Raw genomic sequence first — 23498 nt, forward strand, 5'->3', positions numbered from 1 at the left:
GGCCTGGCCCTGCCATCTGGTCGCCCCATTGGAAAGCATTGCGCGCGACCAGATGGCCGAGGGGAAAGGAGCCACCAGGTGGCCGGCAACTGAAAGGACTCCCGCCTGCCCACCCACCAGGGGCTCGGGGTGGGGACTCTGCTTCCCGGCTGGGCCTCAGGCACGGGGAGGACCACCGGAGCTCTCGGGGCCTGGGCGTACCCGGGGGAGGACTGCCCGGGACCCGTGGAGCCCGTCCCTGGGCACTTTGCCATGCCGCGGCCCGGAGGAGGGAAGCCCCGGGGACCTGGGAGGATGTTGCCCGGGCGTAGCCCATCTGGTCCCCGGCAATGAACCGCACAACCCCGGCATGGGTGTTTCGGCATACCCTGCCCCTACTAATCCGGAGGAAGGATACCCTCCTTTCTTGTAACCCGCGCGCTGCGAGTGACGGAGGGGACCCTAGGCGCGGACGCGCCCGGCCTCCTGGAGCCCTGGCTGGGATCCGGGAGGCGAATGGACCCTCATCGGGACTTCCAGGCCGGCCCGGCCATCTGGTCGCCCCATTGGAAAGCACTGCGCGCGACCAGATGGCCGAGGGGAAAGGAGCGACCGGATGGCCGGCAACTGAAAGGGCTCCCGTCTGCCCGAGCCATAGCGGTAGGGCTCCCGCCTGCCCACCCTCACACCAAGGGCTCGGGGGGGGACTCTGCTTCCCGGGTTGGCCTCGGGCACGGGGAGGTCCACCGGAGCTCTCGGGGCCTGGGCGCCCGGGGGAGGACTGCCCGGGACCCGTGGAGCCCGTCCCTGGGCACTTTGCCATGCCGCGGCCCGGAGGAGGGAAGCCCCGGAGGCCTTGGAGGATGTTGCCCGGGCGTAGCCCATCTGGTCCCCGGCAATGAACCGCACAGCCCCAGCATGGGTGTTCCGGCATACCCTGCCCCTAATAATCCGGAGGAAGGATACCCCCCTTTCTTGTAACCCGCGCGCTGCAAGTGACGGAGGGGACCCTAGGCGCGGACGCGCCCGGCCTCCCGGAGCCCTGGCTGGGATCCGGGAGGCGAATGGACCCTCATCGGGACTTCCAGGCCGGCCCGGCCATCTGGTCGCCCCATTGGAAAGCATTGCGCGCGACCAGATGGCCGAGGGGAAAGGAGCGACCGGATGGCCGGCAACTGAAAGGGCTCCCGTCTGCCCGAGCCATAGCGGTAGGGCTCCCGCCTGCCCACCCTCACACCAAGGGCTCGGGGGGGGGACTCTGCTTCCCGGGTTGGCCTCGGGCACGGGGAGGTCCACCGGAGCTCTCGGGGCCTGGGCGCCCGGGGGAGGACTGCCCGGGACCCGTGGAGCCCGTCCCTGGGCACTTTGCCATGCCGCGGCCCGGAGGAGGGAAGCCCCGGAGGCCTTGGAGGATGTTGCCCGGGCGTAGCCCATCTGGTCCCCGGCAATGAACCGCACAGCCCCAGCATGGGTGTTCCGGCATACCCTGCCCCTAATAATCCGGAGGAAGGATACCCCCCTTTCTTGTAACCCGCGCGCTGCAAGTGACGGAGGGGACCCTAGGCGCGGACGCGCCCGGCCTCCCGGAGCCCTGGCTGGGATCCGGGAGGCGAATGGACCCTCATCGGGACTTCCAGGCCGGCCCGGCCATCTGGTCGCCCCATTGGAAAGCATTGCGCGCGACCAGATGGCCGAGGGGAAAGGCGCGACCAGGTGGCCGGCAACTGAAAGGGCTCCCGTCTGCCCGAGCCATAGCGGTAGGGTTCCCGCCTGCCCACGCAGGGCTCCGTGGCTGCAGGGCTCTGGGCCTGCAGGGCTCCGGGGCTGCAGGGCTCCGGGGCTGCAGGGCTCCGGGGCTGCAGGGCTCTGGGCCTGCAGGGCTCTGGGCCTGCAGGGCTCCGGGGCTGCAGGGCTCCGGGGCTGCAGGGCTCTGGGGCTGCAGGGCTCCGGGGCTGCAGGGCTCCGGGGCTGCAGGGCTCCGGGGCTGCAGGGCTCTGGGCCTGCAGGGCTCCGGGGCTGCAGGGCTCCGGGCCTGCAGGGCTCCGGGGCTGCAGGGCCTTGGGCCTGCTAGGGTTCCGGGCCTGCAGGGCTCCAGGGCTCCGTGCTGAAGGGCTCCAGGGTCTGCAGGGCTTTGGGGCTGCAGGCCTCGGGGGACGCCCGGGAGACCCATGGAGCCCGTCCTGGGCACTTTGCCTCGCCGCGGGCTGGAGGAGGAAGCACCCGACGCCCCGGGGAAGTGTCGTCCGGGCTTGGCCCATCTGGTCCCCGCCTGAGAACCGCAATCCCCAGGAGGGGTGTCCCGGCATACCCTGCCCCTACTAATCCGGAGGAAGGCTACCCACCTTTCTTGTAACCCTCGCGCTCCGAGTGACGGAGGGGACCCTAGGCGCGGACGCGCCCGGCCTCCTGGAGCCCTGGCTGGGATCCGGGAGGCGAATGGACCCTCATCGGGACTTCCAGGCCGGCCCGGCCATCTGGTCGCCCCATTGGAAAGCATTGCGCGCGACCAGATGGCCGAGGGGAAAGGAGCGACCGGATGGCCGGCAACTGAAAGCGCTCCCGTCTGCCCGAGCCATAGCGGTAGGGCTCCCGCCTGCCCACCCTCACACCAAGGGCTCGGGGGGGGACTCTGCTTCCCGGGTTGGCCTCGGGCACGGGGAGGTCCACCGGAGCTCTCGGGGCCTGGGCGCCCGGGGGAGGACTGCCCGGGACCCGTGGAGCCCGTCCCTGGGCACTTTGCCATGCCGCGGCCCGGAGGAGGGAAGCCCCGGAGGCCTTGGAGGATGTTGTCCGGGCGTAGCCCATCTGGTCCCCGGCAATGAACCGCACAGCCCCAGCATGGGTGTTCCGGCATACCCTGCCCCTAATAATCCGGAGGAAGGATACCCCCCTTTCTTGTAACCCGCGCGCTGCAAGTGACGGAGGGGACCCTAGGCGCGGACGCGCCCGGCCTCCCGGAGCCCTGGCTGGGATCCGGGAGGCGAATGGACCCTCATCGGGACTTCCAGGCCGGCCCGGCCATCTGGTCGCCCCATTGGAAAGCATTGCGCGCGACCAGATGGCCGAGGGGAAAGGAGCGACCGGATGGCCGGCAACTGAAAGGGCTCCCGTCTGCCCGAGCCATAGCGGTAGGGCTCCCGCCTGCCCACCCTCACACCAAGGGCTCGGGGGGGGGACTCTGCTTCCCGGGTTGGCCTCGGGCACGGGGAGGTCCACCGGAGCTCTCGGGGCTTGGGCGCCCGGGGGAGGACTGCCCGGGACCCGTGGAGCCCGTCCCTGGGCACTTTGCCATGCCGCGGCCCGGAGGAGGGAAGCCCCGGAGGCCTTGGAGGATGTTGCCCGGGCGTAGCCCATCTGGTCCCCGGCAATGAACCGCACAGCCCCAGCATGGGTGTTCCGGCATACCCTGCCCCTAATAATCCGGAGGAAGGATACCCCCCTTTCTTGTAACCCGCGCGCTGCAAGTGACGGAGGGGACCCTAGGCGCGGACGCGCCCGGCCTCCCGGAGCCCTGGCTGGGATCCGGGAGGCGAATGGACCCTCATCGGGACTTCCAGGCCGGCCCGGCCATCTGGTCGCCCCATTGGAAAGCATTGCGCGCGACCAGATGGCCGAGGGGAAAGGCGCGACCAGGTGGCCGGCAACTGAAAGGGCTCCCGTCTGCCCGAGCCATAGCGGTAGGGTTCCCGCCTGCCCACGCAGGGCTCCGTGGCTGCAGGGCTCTGGGCCTGCAGGGCTCCGGGGCTGCAGGGCTCCGGGGCTGCAGGGCTCCGGGGCTGCAGGGCTCTGGGCCTGCAGGGCTCTGGGCCTGCAGGGCTCCGGGGCTGCAGGGCTCCGGGGCTGCAGGGCTCTGGGGCTGCAGGGCTCCGGGGCTGCAGGGCTCCGGGGCTGCAGGGCTCCGGGGCTGCAGGGCTCTGGGCCTGCAGGGCTCCGGGGCTGCAGGGCTCCGGGCCTGCAGGGCTCCGGGGCTGCAGGGCCTTGGGCCTGCTAGGGTTCCGGGCCTGCAGGGCTCCAGGGCTCCGTGCTGAAGGGCTCCAGGGTCTGCAGGGCTTTGGGGCTGCAGGCCTCGGGGGACGCCCGGGAGACCCATGGAGCCCGTCCTGGGCACTTTGCCTCGCCGCGGGCTGGAGGAGGAAGCACCCGACGCCCCGGGGAAGTGTCGTCCGGGCTTGGCCCATCTGGTCCCCGCCTGAGAACCGCAATCCCCAGGAGGGGTGTCCCGGCATACCCTGCCCCTACTAATCCGGAGGAAGGCTACCCACCTTTCTTGTAACCCTCGCGCTCCGAGTGACGGAGGGGACCCTAGGCGCGGACGCGCCCGGCCTCCTGGAGCCCTGGCTGGGATCCGGGAGGCGAATGGACCCTCATCGGGACTTCCAGGCCGGCCCGGCCATCTGGTCGCCCCATTGGAAAGCATTGCGCGCGACCAGATGGCCGAGGGGAAAGGAGCGACCGGATGGCCGGCAACTGAAAGGGCTCCCGTCTGCCCGAGCCATAGCGGTAGGGCTCCCGCCTGCCCACCCTCACACCAAGGGCTCGGGGGGGGACTCTGCTTCCCGGGTTGGCCTCGGGCACGGGGAGGTCCACCGGAGCTCTCGGGGCCTGGGCGCCCGAGGGAGGACTGCCCGGGACCCGTGGAGCCCGTCCCTGGGCACTTTGCCATGCCGCGGCCCGGAGGAGGGAAGCCCCGGAGGCCTTGGAGGATGTTGCCCGGGCGTAGCCCATCTGGTCCCCGGCAATGAACCGCACAGCCCCAGCATGGGTGTTCCGGCATACCCTGCCCCTAATAATCCGGAGGAAGGATACCCCCCTTTCTTGTAACCCGCGCGCTGCAAGTGACGGAGGGGACCCTAGGCGCGGACGCGCCCGGCCTCCCGGAGCCCTGGCTGGGATCCGGGAGGCGAATGGACCCTCATCGGGACTTCCAGGCCGGCCCGGCCATCTGGTCGCCCCATTGGAAAGCATTGCGCGCGACCAGATGGCCGAGGGGAAAGGAGCGACCGGATGGCCGGCAACTGAAAGGGCTCCCGTCTGCCCGAGCCATAGCGGTAGGCCTCCCGCCTGCCCACCCTCACACCAAGGGCTCGGGGGGGGGACTCTGCTTCCCGGGTTGGCCTCGGGCACGGGGAGGTCCACCGGAGCTCTCGGGGCCTGGGCGCCCGGGGGAGGACTGCCCGGGACCCGTGGAGCCCGTCCCTGGGCACTTTGCCATGCCGCGGCCCGGAGGAGGGAAGCCCCGGAGGCCTTGGAGGATGTTGCCCGGGCGTAGCCCATCTGGTCCCCGGCAATGAACCGCACAGCCCCAGCATGGGTGTTCCGGCATACCCTGCCCCTAATAATCCGGAGGAAGGATACCCCCCTTTCTTGTAACCCGCGCGCTGCAAGTGACGGAGGGGACCCTAGGCGCGGACGCGCCCGGCCTCCCGGAGCCCTGGCTGGGATCCGGGAGGCGAATGGACCCTCATCGGGACTTCCAGGCCGGCCCGGCCATCTGGTCGCCCCATTGGAAAGCATTGCGCGCGACCAGATGGCCGAGGGGAAAGGCGCGACCAGGTGGCCGGCAACTGAAAGGGCTCCCGTCTGCCCGAGCCATAGCGGTAGGGTTCCCGCCTGCCCACGCAGGGCTCCGTGGCTGCAGGGCTCTGGGCCTGCAGGGCTCCGGGGCTGCAGGGCTCCGGGGCTGCAGGGCTCCGGGGCTGCAGGGCTCTGGGCCTGCAGGGCTCTGGGCCTGCAGGGCTCCGGGGCTGCAGGGCTCCGGGGCTGCAGGGCTCTGGGGCTGCAGGGCTCCGGGGCTGCAGGGCTCCGGGGCTGCAGGGCTCCGGGGCTGCAGGGCTCCGGGGCTGCAGGGCTCCGGGCCTGCAGGGCTCCGGGCCTGCAGGGCTCCGGGGCTGCAGGGCCTTGGGCCTGCTAGGGTTCCGGGCCTGCAGGGCTCCAGGGCTCCGTGCTGAAGGGCTCCAGGGTCTGCAGGGCTTTGGGGCTGCAGGCCTCGGGGGACGCCCGGGAGACCCATGGAGCCCGTCCTGGGCACTTTGCCTCGCCGCGGGCTGGAGGAGGAAGCACCCGACGCCCCGGGGAAGTGTCGTCCGGGCTTGGCCCATCTGGTCCCCGCCTGAGAACCGCAATCCCCAGGAGGGGTGTCCCGGCATACCCTGCCCCTACTAATCCGGAGGAAGGCTACCCACCTTTCTTGTAACCCTCGCGCTCCGAGTGACGGAGGGGACCCTAGGCGCGGACGCGCCCGGCCTCCTGGAGCCCTGGCTGGGATCCGCGAGGCGAATGGACCCTCATCGGGACTTCCAGGCCGGCCCGGCCATCTGGTCGCCCCATTGGAAAGCATTGCGCGCGACCAGATGGCCGAGGGAAAGGTGCGACCAGTTGGCCGGGACCGGAAGGACTCCCAGCTGCCCACACCGAGCCATAGCGGTAGGGCTCCCGACTGCCCTTGCAGGGCTCCGGGGCTCTGCACCAGGGTCCCTTGTCCCGGGCAGATGGACACTTGGCAGGCCGCAGGACGTGGGATCCCAGGCCCTGACCAAAAATCAGGAGGCCCGGGGCCGGTCCCTGCTTCTCAACACAGCCAGGCTGGGGAGGTCGGGGAGCCTGCCCAAGCACGAGGGACCCGTCCCGGGCACACAGTCCATGAGGTTGTGCGCTCGTTTTCCACAATTTTCTTCAGAATAGTGCGTAGTTGCGCTAGGCAAAGTCCGCCCAGCCCTACTCAGGATGTGCTCTCGTTTTCCACAAATTTTTTTAAAATTCTGCTACGCAAAGTCCGCCCAGCCCTAGGTTCTATAGGTTAAGGGAGGTTAAATCCGGGAGGGTAATATAGGTTGGGAGAGGCTTCCTTGGGTACACTGTGGTCGCGTATAGTGGCGTGTTTAGAAGGACAACGTCAGTTATCAGCAAAACATGGTATGGTTTGTTTATTGTAACTTTTAATTGGTGTACATAGATCTGAAATTGTAAAGTAACGTCATTTCTTTAATACTTGTAGTGAACCCCTGAAGAAGGGCTATCAAAAGCCCAAAATGCACTGGGTAAAAGAGATCCACTACCGAGGATGTTTTATGTGTGTGTCATGCTCCAGAGAAAGGCCTGGATTGGCATATCTGTTACAGTAGAAACCTTCGAATACATAAAGTGCCTCACATGTGACAGGATACATTTTTTTGGAATAAGATGATATTTTGCAGGATATGGAATAAAAAAATCAGATTAAACGTGGATAAATTGTAAAGTATTTTTGGTACAAAAGACGGAGTGCTGTGCGTTCGGTTGGAGTGTTACCTCCCTCCAGTTTCTGAAGTGTTAACATTTACATGAACCATATAGAACAGAAATTTGCTCTAAGTTTCACCAATATGTCTCGCTCCAACATCAAATGTTAAAAAAGATACATAGATTACATTTTTCTTATCTGGTCTGGGAGTGAGATTGAATTTTACAACTTTATCCTGTACCTGAACAGCATTCAAACACACTTGACATTTGCCTCCACAATACATTAGTCAACCATAGCCTTTCTTGATCTCAATATCCAACACGCTGAGGGGACACTATATACGTCCCTTCACAGAAAGTCCACCGAGATAAACATGCTCCTACCATATTGAAGCCACCACCCGTGCCTCATAAGGAAGGTTATGTTGGAGACAGATACACTGAAAGCTAAACTAATGGCAAGAGGCTACCCCACAAGATTAGTGAGAAAATCTATGAAACATGCCTGGTTCTGCCCAAGGGAAGAATTGCTAACCACCAGAGAAAAACCTACAGTAGACAGACTGATTTGTGTTACTACATTTTGTGTACACACCAACAACATTCGGAAGCTGATGACCAAAAATTGGGACATAATCAAAAGTATCGACCCTGAGATTGACACCCCAATGTTTGCTTTTAAACGCGGTAAGAACATCAAAGATCACCTAGTTAGATCATCTACAGAGGATGCATGACGTTACAACGCATACTTTTACAACGCATGCACTTACAACGCAATTTTTACATCGCAACATCCACTAGAACGCATTCCATTACATCGCATGACACTACAACGCATTTTAAAAAACTACCTTTACAACGCATTCCATTACATCGCATGCTACCTTTACAACGCATACCATTACAACGCATACTGTTACATTGCATTTAAGGTAAGTATTGGATAGTATAGGGGTAAAAATTACTATTCTAACTCCAGGGGGTGCAACAGTAGGGTAAGTGTTGGATAGTGTAGGGGTTAAAAATTACTATTCTAACTCCAATGGTATGCATTGTAATGGTATGCGTTGTAATGCCTGCGTTGTAGTGACATGCGATGTAGTGTCATGCGTTGTAATGGTATGCGTTGTAATGGTATGCGTTGTAGTGTCATGCGTTGTAAAGGATGTTCCGTTGTAATGCCTGCGTTGTAAGTGTAGTGCGATGTAATAGTTGCGTTGTAAAGGTTGTTTCCCTCTACAGAGGTCAATTTTACAGGAAATCAAAGGACACCACAAGTGTGGGAATTGTGTTTCCTGCACCTTTACATCAAACACTAACTTATTTGAACATGCAAGTTTGAAGCACACATTGGAATTCTTTTCCAATTGTAATACACAAAACGTAGTATACTGCATATGGTGTCCTTGTGGGTTACCATACGTTGGCCAAACACAACAGCCAGTAAAGGCACGCATTGGACAACATCGCAGTCGGATAAGATGCTCTGGTGTCCCATTTTGATGAAAAAATCATACTGCAGCGTACATTAGATGGCAAGTGATTGACGACGCTGTTGTCCCTCAAAGAGGAGGCGATATCTCACAAATTTTACAATGATTAGAATGTTGCTGGATAGAGATAATTAACTCTATCAATGATGGGCTGAACTCCGCTGAAGAATGACGGGGTTTTGTGACCACACTAACCCACTGATGTGACCATATCGTTATCAAATCTCCTGTCTATAACTGCATCTTGTAAACTTGTCAATGCGTATCTGTAGTCATTAAGCATTATTTTCTCCTATGGTTATTTACAATAGATGTACATTGTGAAACAGTAACAAAAGGACATACCTCTATGCTATATATTATATTTCAGCACAATAGCATTTCTTTAAATGTCTACCTTTTGATTGCCGGCTAAAATATGTCCTTCTTACCAATGTCACAGTTGAAGCGAGTGTGGCTGCAGAACATAGACTATTATATAATATAGGATGTCATAAACAACAGAGAATGTATAATTAGGTATGTGCTTCCTTGGACATACTATTTCATGTAATATGCCAACTGTAAGAGATCCGCTTTGTATGCACCACACTAATATACATAGCGCATCAACCCCAATAATGCCTTCCTGTGCACATTTTTGGTGCACATCACAACTGTATCAACATGATGACGTAATTATTCATGAAGTACTAAGCCTTGTAATAACCGCTCATCATTTACTTTCTGTAAAAAGCACACGATAATCTCTATAGGTTATTGAAATTGTGAATTATATCTTTGCGCAATATTAAAATTCACTACATACAATTTTATTAGTGGAAACACACACGCATCAGACATGTTATGAAAACAAACCAAGTGGATAAACTAGGACTTGAAAGTGTCCTCCCATATGCCCCTTTTGTTACTATTCCCCCACATGGTTGCTGGTTGCTGCATGGGATACTCATCACTTTTTCAACCGCTTATGCATCCGTTTTTTACATAAACTCTCAAAGGAGAAGCATCCATCAATTAAAATGCCCCCTTTTCTGTGTCGCAGCAGTTTTTTGCCACAGTGTAATCCTATCCTTTACCCTGCATTTACCTTCTCTTTACTTTTTGATCTTTCAATCTCTGGTCTTTCTTTACTTTCTACTGAAAAACAGATAACCCAGTGTTGCAGCACTCAACTGTGATGCCTGCCGGTCATTCCAGTTTTCGGCGGGACATTGTGTATTTAAAGGCAGAGTCAGCACAGGCTCACTGTCATTTGGCCAACAGCAGACAGACTGACGCTGTCGTGCTGCCCGCGTAGTGGATCGTCACGCGCTTTGAGGACTGCTATTATTGAAGTTAAGAACCCGATGATGCTGCGCACACGTAGGGTCTCTAGCAGCTTCACTCTCCCTGTTGCCTCACTAATAGGCTGATTCCTGTTAATTACAGGATTCGTCTTCCTTGAAAAATACTCGCTTCTATAGATGGGCTTCATCCCATATGTAGGTAAGAACCTTTGGCCTTGCCCGTCATTGCTCCACCGCGCAATGCTGTTATGCAGTAAAACCAAATGTAACTCTGTCCTCCCTGCTATTCTCCGGTACAGACCACCATATTGAACATTCGCGATTCACAGGTCAGCATGACAGCACTGCTTGTAATTAACACCAACTCCAGGTAAAATCAGTCCCCAGAGGTACTCACTTTATAGACCTACACCTTAAGTGCGCAGGTCCTAATTGCTTCCCATTATTGACAGAGTTCCTCATCACCTTCTTCATACACGTCTCTGTGTATCATCAACACATTAACAGTGCTCAGCTACCCATAGAGTACCAGCCTTCACTCTGACTTGGGGTAAGGTTTCCTTATTATGTATTATCATTAGTCCAGATAGCCCTTACAGCACCTCTACCATCTTGCCTGCCGTCCCTATATTTAACATTCTTCTCTTTGTTTTTCTTCTCACATAATCAGTACCCGGCTGGGTGTCCTTGTGAGTATCTCGTTTTCCTTTTCCTCCTTCACCCACTGTTAGCACGTACACCTCACGTGGCTGCGCATTCTACCCGTCAGGTACTTTTTGATTTTATGACCTTTTATCCAATTAGTCGCATTTGTGCTGGTACATGGGCCATATGCTTATTTTATTATTTTTTCTTTTCCTGGATGTCCCTAAATCCATAGGTCCTGATGAGACCCTAGAACACGTATAGGGTCAAAAACGTCATCGACAACAAAAGAAAGCGAACCATTAACAGCGTGTATTATTGTATATAGCTACTGTATATTATGTATTGAGTTGCTAAATACCTTGGAAACCTTGTAAAATGCTGTCACAATTATGTCACCAATATTTTAGGTTCCTGTTTCTCACTGGGGACACTACGCACATTTTTCTTTTTCATTGTATATAGGATTTTGTTTGTAAAATATAAAATATGATTGTATCAAACTAAAACCATAGGTGTATGTGGTTTCTTCGCCCTCTGACATCATTTTAACCCTTCCATTGCGATTGTGCACCTTATTATCTATATTGATTCTTTTATTCCACAGGAACCACTGTTTCTGACAATAATTTACCCACCCAGGTTCCTTAGTGAGTTGGGTTCCCTTGTCCTTTTTCACAATCATAAGGTAAAAGCAGATAATACATTAGAATAATTGTGGCACTCTTGTGAGTACCAAAAACACCTAAACCAGTATGAGGCAAACCACAGTGTTTAACTCGCAACTACTCCTGATCATCATGAGGTAACAATGGGAAGTACACTTTGGACATTGTAGAATAAGAGCAGAGCCTACATCTGGAACATTATGACCTAGGAGTATTCAATATAGATGGGGGGGCATCATGAGATAAGAACACAGAATACTACGAGGCCATCATAAAATTTATAAGATTGTAATTGGACGGTGTGACTTGACAAACCAAGATGGTGGTCGCTCCTTGCTAGAGCTCCTGACCGGGTGGGCCCGCCGCAGCCTTACCCTTGGTGCTGACAAAGTGATGGTACCACAAACTGCCTTCCCGCTCCTCATGGGAGACAAGGGCATCCGTGGAGTCAGACATCATCTACAGCGGCCGCCACCCCAAGCAGATGAAGCAGACCAACATGGCGGCCCTGCGGCTCTGCCTAGACCCCGTGAGCTGCACACAACTGAGACAGCCTACTAGGGCCTCCCCGGACCGTGGAACACACCAGAGGGGAAACCAGCCTGATGCCCCCAAAGTTTGCACTCACCCTGCTCATCTCTACTGGGGCCTGGGATTTGGTGACATGCTGAGGATGTCGGCATATAGGGTGGTGGCGCAGCACCCCTGAGTTCTGGGAGCCGTGTCTAGTAAGGTGAGCCGCTACTCCTCGTGCCGGGAGTGCGGCCAAACCTGTGGTCCCCCACATAGATTTGGAATAGGTCTTCCCTACCGCTACCCCAAGGTGACAACGCTGAACAATATGACAACCTTGTGGCTCCGCTAGGGTCCTTGGAGTCACGCACAACTGAAACAACCTGGGGGCAGTCCCTGATGCCATAGAACATGCTAGAAGAATGACAATGTCCGCGGCCCCGACAATTACATCTGCGCCACTTTCCCCCTGAGGCCCCAGGACCTTGTGATGGGCCACCATTCCCAGTGTAATTAGCGGGGGCACAAATCTACTGGGGGCCGGGGGCCACGTCTGGCAGGGTGGGACGCTGCTCTCCCAGCTGTACTGGTGGGGCACCCCACTGGGCTGCAGCCGAGTCTGCCACCTCCTATACAGATTTGTATCTGGGTTTCCCATTCCCACCCCCGGGGCATATTAAGGAGGACATTTGGAGGGCCACCATTACTTGAGGACTGCTTTACTAAGCCCTCATCTCTCCCAGTTGGTGGACACCATGGATGTGCAGTGCAGGCGTTTAATATTGGATTGGGGACATCCAACCAACACTGGGGTAGGACTGGAGGTGCTAGTGAAAATGGCTAGATTGCAAGGGGGGGCCCGACTTGCCTTTTCCTTACTACGAGACTGCTATCCAGGGTTGGCCTGGACCCACCAGTGTTACTGTCACGGACAGGATGTGAGAGCCCAAGTACAAAAATCCTAAATTACAGAAACCAGTTCAAACACTCCGGAAATCATACAGTTGGGTTAAAGTAAAACTTCAGGCAATCAAACTACAATACATTCTGATGATCGCAGCCAGACTCAAGCTCATCCGCGACTCTAAGACGATTTTCTTTGACAACACCGAACTGGTGTGGGAGTGGACGGAACAATGTCCCTTGCAGTGCAAACCACCTCTCACCAGGGGGTCGGCCCCAGTTCGGGACCCTCCCAGAGATAGTGCTAATCCCCCCACCAGATGCTAGAAATCATGGAGACGCCATCAACGATCATTGACGGCTGAATCCCACTCTGACGACCCCCTGCTCGGATTCGGGGCTCCATCACATGCAGGAAGAGCCCCAGAGGCACTCACCGAACAAAACCCTAGACCAAGAACCCTCTTTGGACATAACAGACATGCCTGAAAGCCTCCTGCAACCATGATGTTTATGATCCCTGGTAGCACAACTGTATCCTTCGTATATTGTGGGCCACTACAGACCTGAGTGGGGAGCACTCACCTAGACCTACACCTCAGTTTGAAGTAGGTGGTTTTGGGAGGCAGACGACAGATGCTTCTGGGAGAACGTGTGGGGTGGGGGAAGTTGAGGAGGACATGGATGTTTAACCAGTTAGACAGTTTCTGCTTTATCGGTTTGCAGTTTTCAATGCTCTTTTATTTTAAGTATCACCATACCTGGTTGCAAAACCCTCATACTTGATTCCCCAGACCCCTTTGCACCGTTACAGTCCTGCTGGGAGGGTTAGCTGGGCATCCTAGACGACTTCAACTGGAGAGACGAATGTATGTTACTGAGAGGGTTAGCCACCTCCTTAAGGCTCAGACTCATTCAACTTACCATCCTGCGTACAACCCACCGGACCCCCTTGCGATTATGGCACGCAGGCACATTGGCAACGCCTACCTGCTGGTGCTGCCCAGACCTATAAGCACACTTCTTTCACTTGGTATGGGAATGCCCCCAAATTGTGCAATACTGGCAAACCATCTTTGCCACCCTATCTGAAGAACTAGGGAGGCCGGTAGACCCAGCCCCGGGGATAGCTCGATTAGGAGTCCTGGATGGAGTGGGTGACACAGTGGAAGTCAGAACCTATGTAGGGATTGGAACCGTGCTGACCAACTGTGGAAGTCCGCCTCCTCTCCTCCCGTGGCTCGCTGGGAACGGGCGATAGATTGGTGTGCAGAGAAGGACGAGGCGCTCTATATATTACGGTGATGCCCCAAGAAACATAGGAAAATATGGGGAAAGTGGTTGCAATACTGGGTTTGCCATAGAACAAAGTTATCGTGATGAGCATCATGTGATGCCTGTGAATGAGCTTTAACTTCACTATGTACAGGGCTATGTAATGTCGTGTCATTTGTTTCAAAACAATACAATTCAGGTTATAAAATAGAAATGCAGTTGGACAACTGCGCGATAACAATGTAGAGGGCACCAACAAATCATGACATAAAGGTAGACTGTATAGCAGAGATCATGAAGATAACCTGAACCATCCTGAGAATTCTATCAGCACAAGTTGGCACTGGGGAAATAAATGTACAGAGCACTAAGGAACCATCATAAAATATGAGTACACAGTGCCAAAGAGCATCATGGTCACATCTGGTCAGGGCCTTCACAAGGGAGGAGCAGCCGGTGCTGCTTGCCCCAGGCCCCGCAGACTTAAGGGGCCCTCGGGCCCTGAAATGCATTCTGCATAGTACAAAGTAAGATAGGCGCTTCGAAAGGCACTGTAAAGGCAGAGCATGATCATTTTTCAAGAAGAGACAAATCACGATAATGGTTTTATGTGTCGAGCAGAGTCTAATCTTTTAACCCACTTTTCTCGGGTTACGTTTTGGAACACCGGCTTGAGGGAAATAACCAAATAAAAACACCAAGGAAGATACTGTTGCTGGTCCAAATACGTACCACTGCCACCTACAAGAGTCTGGTTGTGGGGGGAGATGTGCGTGTACTCAGTGGAATAATGCAGTTACTACAGAGTTCTGAGCTAGTCCTGTCAGCCGTTATCCTCCCGAAGTCGATGAAATGAGTGCCACTAAGTTAGGTAAACAATAACCATCTATTACAGAGATATAATAGCAACCCCAAAAGCTACTGTATTTTTTCATTAATTTTACTTATATCCACTAAGGCCCTGGCCCCTGCGCTGCCTGCTATCCCTGCTCTGCTTGCTGTCCCTGCACTGACTGCTGTCCCTGCCCCTGCGCTGCATGCTGTCCCTCCGCTGCTTGCTGCCCCTGTCCTGCCTGCTGCCCCTGTACTCAGGGCCGAACTGGCCATAGGAGGTACCGGGCATTTCCTTTGTGGGCCGCCAGGGTGGGGGCCCGTTTTGGGCACCTGGGGGGGGGGGGGGGTTTTGTTACAGGACCATTTAGCAATTTCGGTCCCTGTAACAAAATCGGCCGAAACCGGCCCAGGCAAACAGCGCAGCTGCACCCCCAAACCTCCAGGGGGGCTGGCCGAGCACTTTGCCAGGGCCGGTTTTGGTTCCCAATTCGGCCTTGCCTGTACTGCCTGCTGCCCCTGCGCTGCCTGCTGTACCTGCGCAGCCTGCTGTCCCTGTCACCGCACTGCCAACCCCAGGTCATTGCCCAGCACTCAGGACCACTAGGACCGCCTTCCAAGACCACTAATGGAAGTTGCAGCACAGCCATGCAGCGGACGTGCACAACTGACGTGCCGCCAACCCACGGCTAGTTGGAAAAAGCCCAGCGCCAGGACCCCTGGCCCTCCCGCTACCCAACAGTTCACTGCCAAGGAACTCTTGGACCCCGGATGCCGAAAAAACAGCTACATCTCCTCCTCCCCATGATCCACAGAAGGACCCTTCACCTGGCGGCAGTGCCACTTCTACTGAGACACAACCTACAAAAGATCCCAAACCACTCCTGCCTACAAGACCAAGAACACCCCACAACCACTACATTGTATTCTGCTCAACACCTGCTCACTCTGCAAACATGCCACGGAAATCTGGTACACCATCACCACCCTCTTTGCAGATGTTGTCTTCATCACAAAAACATGGCTCAACCCCTTCTCAACCCAGACATCACCACCGTCACTCCTGAAGGCTACAAGATGGTACACCGAGACCACACCATCAAACAAGGTATAGGCATTGCTATCATCTTCAAGGTAACCATCAGATGCACCATCACCAACTACGACTCCACACCTCTCATGGAACACCTCAACTTTGTACTACAAACTGGAGTGAAGACTACAATAAAAAGTGCCCCCGCCTACAGACCCCTGGGTTCCCGAGCAATATTTTGCGACGCCATCCCCAACCTTATTGCCCACCTAGCAATCGATTCTCACTACTACGTACTACTCGGCGACCTTAACTTCCACGTCGACCATCCCAACGACACCAGCTCCATCGCCCTCCTGGAGAACATGAACAACATTGGCCTCACCCAACTAGTCATCGAACCCACGCACTAAGTCAGACACACACTAGACCCCATTTTCATCTCCAGCGACAGAATAAAATTCAGCCCCACCGCAGGACTCATCTGGACTAACCACACCATCGTACACTTCACCGACACTCAGCACACCGTCAGCAAGTGTCAGATCTCCTGCCACCGCAGTTGGAGCAATGTCATCGAAACTCAGAGGTCACAGGCCCTCACCACCTCCCAATTCAAGGCCTCAACAGACCTTGACCAGGCTGTCCAGAACTTCGCCGCTTGTATCACTGACAGCGCCAAAAGAGTTGCACCACTGAATTCTACAAAATCCAACAAGACCTCCAAACATGCCAGCTGGTACACCCCAGAACTCAGGACCAACAAGCGCGAGCAGCCATCAACACCCGCCAAGACTGCATGGCCAACCACACAAAGGAACTTTTCTAAATAGTCAAAGAATTCTCCAACCCTACAGCCATAGAGAACACCATCCCCCCCTCCCAAGAACTCTGCAACACCCCCACAGACTACTTTAAAAGCAAGATCACCAACATCTACAGCAATTTCAACCTCCAGCCCGCCACCCTCAACTAACCAGTGAACATCAGCCAAGCCCTTACCACCTGGTCTCCACTCACCACTCTGACCACCTCAGCCATCCTGTCTTCCATCCACCCAGCGGCACCCACCAACCCCTGCTCCCACCACCTCTAAAACTTCACAACAAACCCTATCAGCATGCCACTCACTAGCATCCTCAATTCCTCCATCTCCACTGCAACCTTCCGGACAGATGGAAACATGCAGAAGTCAGACTCCTCCTAAAGAAAGCCTCTGCCGACCGCAGCGATTTCAAAAATTACCGTGCGATCTCCCTGCTCCCATACCCAGCCAAAGTACTCAAGAAAGCCAACAAGCTGCAGCTCACCGAATTCCTGGAACAAAACCACCTACTGGATGCCTCATAATCTGGATTCAGTGCAAACCACAGCACTGAGACCGCACTGACTGCAGCCACAGACGACATAAGAACACTCCTCGAATGCGGAGAAACTGTGGCCCTGATCCTCCTCAACCTTTCTGCGGCATTCGACACTGTCTCCCACAACACCCTCATCAACACTCTGCAACATAGGCATGCAGCAAGATGCCCTCAAGTGGATCGCCTTCTTCCTGACACGGCGCACACAGAGCATCTGACTAACTCCCTTCACCTCCGCACCCACAGACCTCATATGCCATGTACTACAAGGATCATCCCTCAACCCCACTCTGTTCAACATCTACATGACCCCTCGCAGATGTCGTCAGAGCCCACGGACTCAACATAAAATCCTACGCAGATTACACTCAACTGATCCTCTCGCTCACGGAGGACCCTTCCAAAGCCAAAACAAACTTCTCCAATGCCATGACTAACGTAGCAAAATGGATGAGAGACAACTGCCTCCAAGTCAACCTCGACAAAACTCAAGTACTGATCTTCGGGAAGAACACCTCCGCATGGGACCACAGCTGGTGGCCTGCAGAACTCGAACCCACCCCCACACCGACCGACCATGCACACAACATCGGTATCATCCTCGACAGGAAACTAGCCATGAAACAACAATTCAACACAGTCGTCTCCTTCTGCTTCGACATGCTTCGCAAGCTTCGCAGAATCTTCAGATGGATCCCAACCAACACCAGAAAGACCATCACTCAGGCCCTTGTCACCAGCCGCCTCGACTGTGACAATGCCCTCTACGCCGGCATCTCTACCCAGCTCCTCATAAGACTCCAAACCATATAGAACATCACAGCCAGACTACTCCTGGACCGCCCCAAACGAATTCATATTGCCTCCCACCTGAGAGACCTCCACTGGCTCTCCATTCAGATGGGATGCCAGTTCAATATCCTCTCACATTCCTACAAGGCCCTCCACAACCTAGGACCTGCCTACATCAACTATCGACTGAACTTCCACCAGCCCTCCAGACATCTTTGCTCCTCTTCACTCGCCCTTGCACACACTCCTCGCATCCGTCGCAGCCCCAGCGGTGGCCACTCCTTCACCTACATCGCTGCCAAGACATGGAACAACCTTTCCCTCCAACTCTGTACTGCCTCCTCACTGGCAGACTTCAGAAAGAGACTCAAGACCAGGCTCTTTAATGGTGAAACAGCACCCAGATACCCCCAGAGTGACAGTGCTGCGCTTTACAAATGACTGATGAATTGATTGAAAAATTCACCTTAAAAAACACCATTTATGGGGGTGTGGCCAGCAGAGGAATGAAGTAGTTCTATTAATCCGGCTCTCCCCTCTATCCCCTTGCATCAGCGTAACGTGTGCCCATCCAGGTTAAGCAGCAATGGGGAAAATGATCTGTCTTCAATTACATTAATGAAGGACCTTGCATACACTGCTGGGACCACTGATTGAAATGTAGAATACCTGAGGTGAATTATACATATACTTATCAAGAGTGACCAAATAAGCAGTCAGAGTTTGCAACACATGCCATTTTTTTAGATATCCAAATAAAACAGATTTGAGCACAACAAAACTTAATAGAAATAATTTTCAGTTAGAGGTAAGTTACCCTGAAAATCTGGCATGGGTTCGGCAATTGCGGATCTACGTTGGACACTAATTCATACGCTGTCTGGAACCATTGCATGTTGCTGCTTTCAAGGACCACTAAACACTTCACTGTCTGGGAGAATTAATGGTCATTATTGTCTGGGGGCATGGACACATGCTGAGTACTCACTAGCTCCTCTCTCCATTGAGATTGTCTGAGAAGAATCTTAAAAGACTTGTAGAAGTGAGGAACTTGTGCAATTAAAAGTATGTAACATGTACATATTACTGTACAGGCTACGCCAGTCTGCTTTCTGAACCCCGGATAATACCTATTTGTCAATTCTTGGCAATTCAGATATCATCAGGACATCGGAATGCACAGTGCAGCTGAACAGCACTCCAGCTTCCAAGCGAGGAATACACTTCATAAATATCTATACAACATGCATTTACCAACTTTACCCAGCATGGGATATTAACACACAGTTAAAAAGAGAGATTTTCCTTTGGTACCTATTAATTCACAAAAGGCAGAGCTCCACTCCCAATCTCGTCAATCAATCAAAACACTCACTTGAGTATCCGTATGCTCTTCATACATCCACAGGAAAAGAATAAAGATAGGAAAAAGCAAAAAGACTTATGTAAATTTAGAATTTATTCATATAAAAATACAGGTATAAAATATGATAAAATCAATTTATAGTTTTTATTAAAACAAGAAAGGGAAAACCCAATCTTATACCAGTTGGTGCAACTAACTAAAGAAATTATATAAACCCTTATGTATACACAACACAACTTCCTTACGCAGTAAGGAAAAACGCAAACTGTAAAAAGAGAGAATCAAAAAGACAGTACAATTTGTCATTAGTGTATACACATTTGTAGTGACAAGTTTATCCTGGGATCTGATGTAAATAATCCTACAACTATTTACAGATCCAGTTGCCTACAAGAATTGTGTGAACACCTGTATTTTTATATGAATAAATTATTTATTTACATAAGTCTTTTTGCTTTTTCCTATCTTTATTCTTTTCCTGTGGATGTATGAAGAGCATACGGATACTCGAGTGAGTGTTTTGAATGATTGACGAGGGCAACTGGATCTGTAGATAGTTTTAAGATTGTTTACATCAGATCCCTGGATAAACTTGTCACTTTGAATGTGTATACACTAATGACAAATTGTACTGTCTTTTTGGTGCTCTCTTTTACAGTTTGTGTTTTTCCTTACTGCGTAAGGAAGTTGTTTTGTGTATACATAAGGGTTTATATCATTTCTTTAGTTGCACCAACTGGTATAAGATTGGGTTTTCCCTTTCTTTTTTATAAAAACTATAAATTGATTTTATCATATTTTATACCTGTATTTTTATATGAATAAATTCTTTATTTACATCTTTTTGTTTTTTCATATCTTTATTCTTTTCCTCTGGATGTATGAAGAGCATACGGATACTCGAAAGAGTGTTTTGATTGATTTACGAGATTGGGAGTGGAGCTCTGCCTTTTGTGAAGTAATAGGTACCAAACGGAAATCTTTCTTTCTTACTTGTGATAGTACCCTATTCCCTTTGCGTTTGAAAGGGGTCCCTCTTACTCTACGTATATTAACCAGTACCATGTACCCATGACAAGAACAGAATACTAAGTACTGAGAGCATGAGACATATGCATAGGGAATACTTGGGATCATCATGAGGTTCATAGGAGAACAAAGTGAACCTAAGCCATCATAAGAAAACAGTACAGTGTACATCTCAGACAAGTAGAATGTACACCTGCACTTTCATTAGGAAGAATCCAGAGTTTAAATGGGGTCAATGTGAGAATTACAGATTACACCTAAAGCATCACAACAAAAGTGCGGAGATACACCTGAAGCTACATCTAGGACTATCATAAGATAAGCGTGCATAGAACATTTGAGAACATCTTAAGCAAAGAGAAGACAGTACTGTATGCCTTATGTCATTATGACAGAGCACTTGGTACACCTGTCAGTACCATGGGATAAGAGCACAGAGTGTATTGAGCCCATCATGATATAAGGGGAACAAATACATCTAGTGCCATCATAGGACAGTGTACAGTGCACCTGGGACTATCATGGGATAACGGTACAGAGCACCCCTACCACCACTGCGGCATAAGAGCAGAAGTACACCTGAGGCTATCATCACATTCTACTGAGTGGGACAATCAAGAGATTCATATGAGCCCAAAATACTTCAGGGAGTATCTTCAGACACATGAGCTCAGAGAATATACTGGAAGTGGAGTAAGGAGGCAACATAGACATTCAACAGAAAGACTGAGAAATGCAAGTCCGAAAGGGACACTTACCCCATGAACCTGGGTCTCTGGCTGGCCACTTTGGACCGAGGCACTGGTAGAGATTTCTTTCCTTCTTGAAGTTGATTTGGTGATGACTCTGGTGAGGAAAGTCCATCCTTTTCTTTATATATTGATTGACTCACTCGTTGAGATACCCCAGGTGTGGTCCTCATGTGCTGAGCGATGGTAAGCACTCTAATATCCTGGTGCAGATTAACACCTACTCCGGATGGGTTTTTGTGCCGGGCATGTGGGTTGCTCTGGGGGAGATGGGATGCAGAACTGTGCTCAAGGTACCCAGTACCTCTCAACGGGCTGTAGGTCTTACCTTGGCCTGTGGAAGGTTCACGGTTCTGTCCCTGGATAACAGCCTGGACCTTGAGTCTGGCGTGACCCTGCTCCCGAGGAAAAGGGTTGCCACCACCAGTAGAGTCTCTCTGGGACACTCCTAAACCACACAACAAAGTGCAAGTGAACAGAAGACATGAAATCATCACCGAGTACATCCTCGCTGACTAATGGAAACTACTAAAAAAAAGTTAATAAGACGTCTAACTACAGGAAGCCAAAAAGGAAAACCACCTAACGGAGATCACTAAAGGGTGCAACCAAAAGATACTACCAAAGGTCGACACAATCAAACCAGAAAAGGCATGCGACCAACAGATTCCACCAAGAGCAGCCAATAAAGACACCACCAAGGGATGCCGCTCATTAATGGGAAGCCACGAAAGAGGGCCGCAAAGGGCACAAAAAGGATACACAAATAGAAGTCACCAAAAAGTAACTTAATCAAATGAGCCGAGAACACAACCATGGAACACTACTAAGAGGAGGGCATCAATGAAAGCTACTGAAGTATATCTCCAAAGCGAGTAACCAAGGGATACCAATAAAGGAAACTGACCCAGGTTCAAGGGCTGGGGTTCAGGACCGGGTTGAGCACGGAGAAACTGCCCCTTTATTCAAAAGTTCTGGTGCAGCGGAGGTTCCTGGTACACATAAGAGCTCAGGTGCATCAGTGGGCCCTGGTTCGGAAAAAAGGGAACTGGCTGTGCAGAGCATGTGCCCTCGGTACAGCAGAGCACATTACAGAGCACAGAAAATACAGCAGCCGGGTTCCCTATACAACCCAAAACAGCAGGTTCCTGACACGGCACAAAGTGCAAGGCAACAGAGGATCTTCGAGCAATACAGAGCAGAGTGCAGCAGGGGATCCTGGTGCAGCACAGAGTAAAGTGCAGTAGGGTTCCCGAGTAGCGGAGATTCCTAGGACGGCACAGGGGAGCAGAGCTTTCCGGCACAGCACGGGATCCTTGGTTAGTGCGAAGCAGTGCCGCGGTCTCCGTGTGGCAGCGGCTCCTAGGTAGGGCAGATGGGCAGCTTTGGTGCAGCACAGATCTCAGTACAGCAGAGTCTCACAGCCGCCTCATGCTGCGGAGAGTGCCTCAGACTGGCGCTTTCCATGTGTGCCGGAGGTTTAATCAGAGCAGCATGTCAGGCTCCTCCTGCCGCCTGCACTCCCCTCCCAGACAGGGAGCATGTAGCTTTATGGGGCACCACTTCCCTTCCCTCCCTCTGTGCTGGCATGCCTTGTTCTCTAGATACATACGCCTTTCACTAATTCACTTAAACAATCAGTCACTCACTCACTCTCCTCCCTGGCCCGCCCTCTCTGAAGAGCAGGTTTACAATGCCGAAACTTTAAATCTGGGTCTTTCAGTCACAGACCGTTTCTCTTTCTGTCATTGTGGCACTTTCACTCGCACTTCTTGCGCTTCTCCTCTCTTTATTTCTCTTCCTTTCCAGCTCTGCTCTTTTTTCCCAATTGTCTTTTCGCTTCATTCCTTTTACCTTTCCTGCTCACCCCCCGTACTTTTCAATCATTGCCCCTTGTATCTTCTCTCCTTTTCCCGCCTTCTGCCCATTTCATCACCCCTATGTCTTACGTACCCTTTCACCTCGTCCATTCAGCTCCATTTGTCTCATTTTTCGCTCCCTGTGATTGGAATTTCTCTCTCACTCTTCTCTCTCACTGGCATTCACTTATTTTCTTCTTTGTCTCCCTTTTGCCCCTCCCTTAAACCAAGCATAGCCGGGTGGAAAGTAAAACCATTCCTGCCAAAAATGTTGAAAGCAGCCCCACATTGTAAGAGGCCACTAATAGAATGGGTTTATGAGGGGGTGATTGGGTAATGGCAACACATCTCGCCATGAATGCAGCTTCCTAGCCGGCAGCGTTTAGCTTGGCCCTACGAGGGAAAGGCTGGATTTGCCAGTCCAACTGGCCCTCGTTTGCTCCTGCTATTTACGGATTTCTCTCTGTGTATGTGATGATGTCACCT

At 53.1% G+C, this 23498-nt stretch overlaps 1 protein-coding gene across 1 annotated transcript in view; it reads right to left on the minus strand.

Annotated features, from left to right (window-relative positions):
- The window catches only part of LTBP2 (latent transforming growth factor beta binding protein 2), a 1878832-nt gene extending 1856135 nt beyond the window's left edge, over positions 1-22697 (minus strand). Inside the window, exon 1 of the mRNA XM_085626762.1 lies at positions 21163-22697. Within this exon, the coding sequence (XP_085482888.1) occupies positions 21163-21659 (497 nt within the window). The 5' untranslated portion in view covers positions 21660-22697. The remainder of the gene's footprint in view (positions 1-21162) is intronic.
- Positions 22698-23498: the final 801 nt, after the last annotated feature.

This window comes from Triturus cristatus, chromosome 9, assembly GCF_964204655.1.
Source record: "Triturus cristatus chromosome 9, aTriCri1.1, whole genome shotgun sequence".
NCBI classification, from domain to species: Eukaryota; Metazoa; Chordata; class Amphibia; order Caudata; family Salamandridae; genus Triturus; species Triturus cristatus.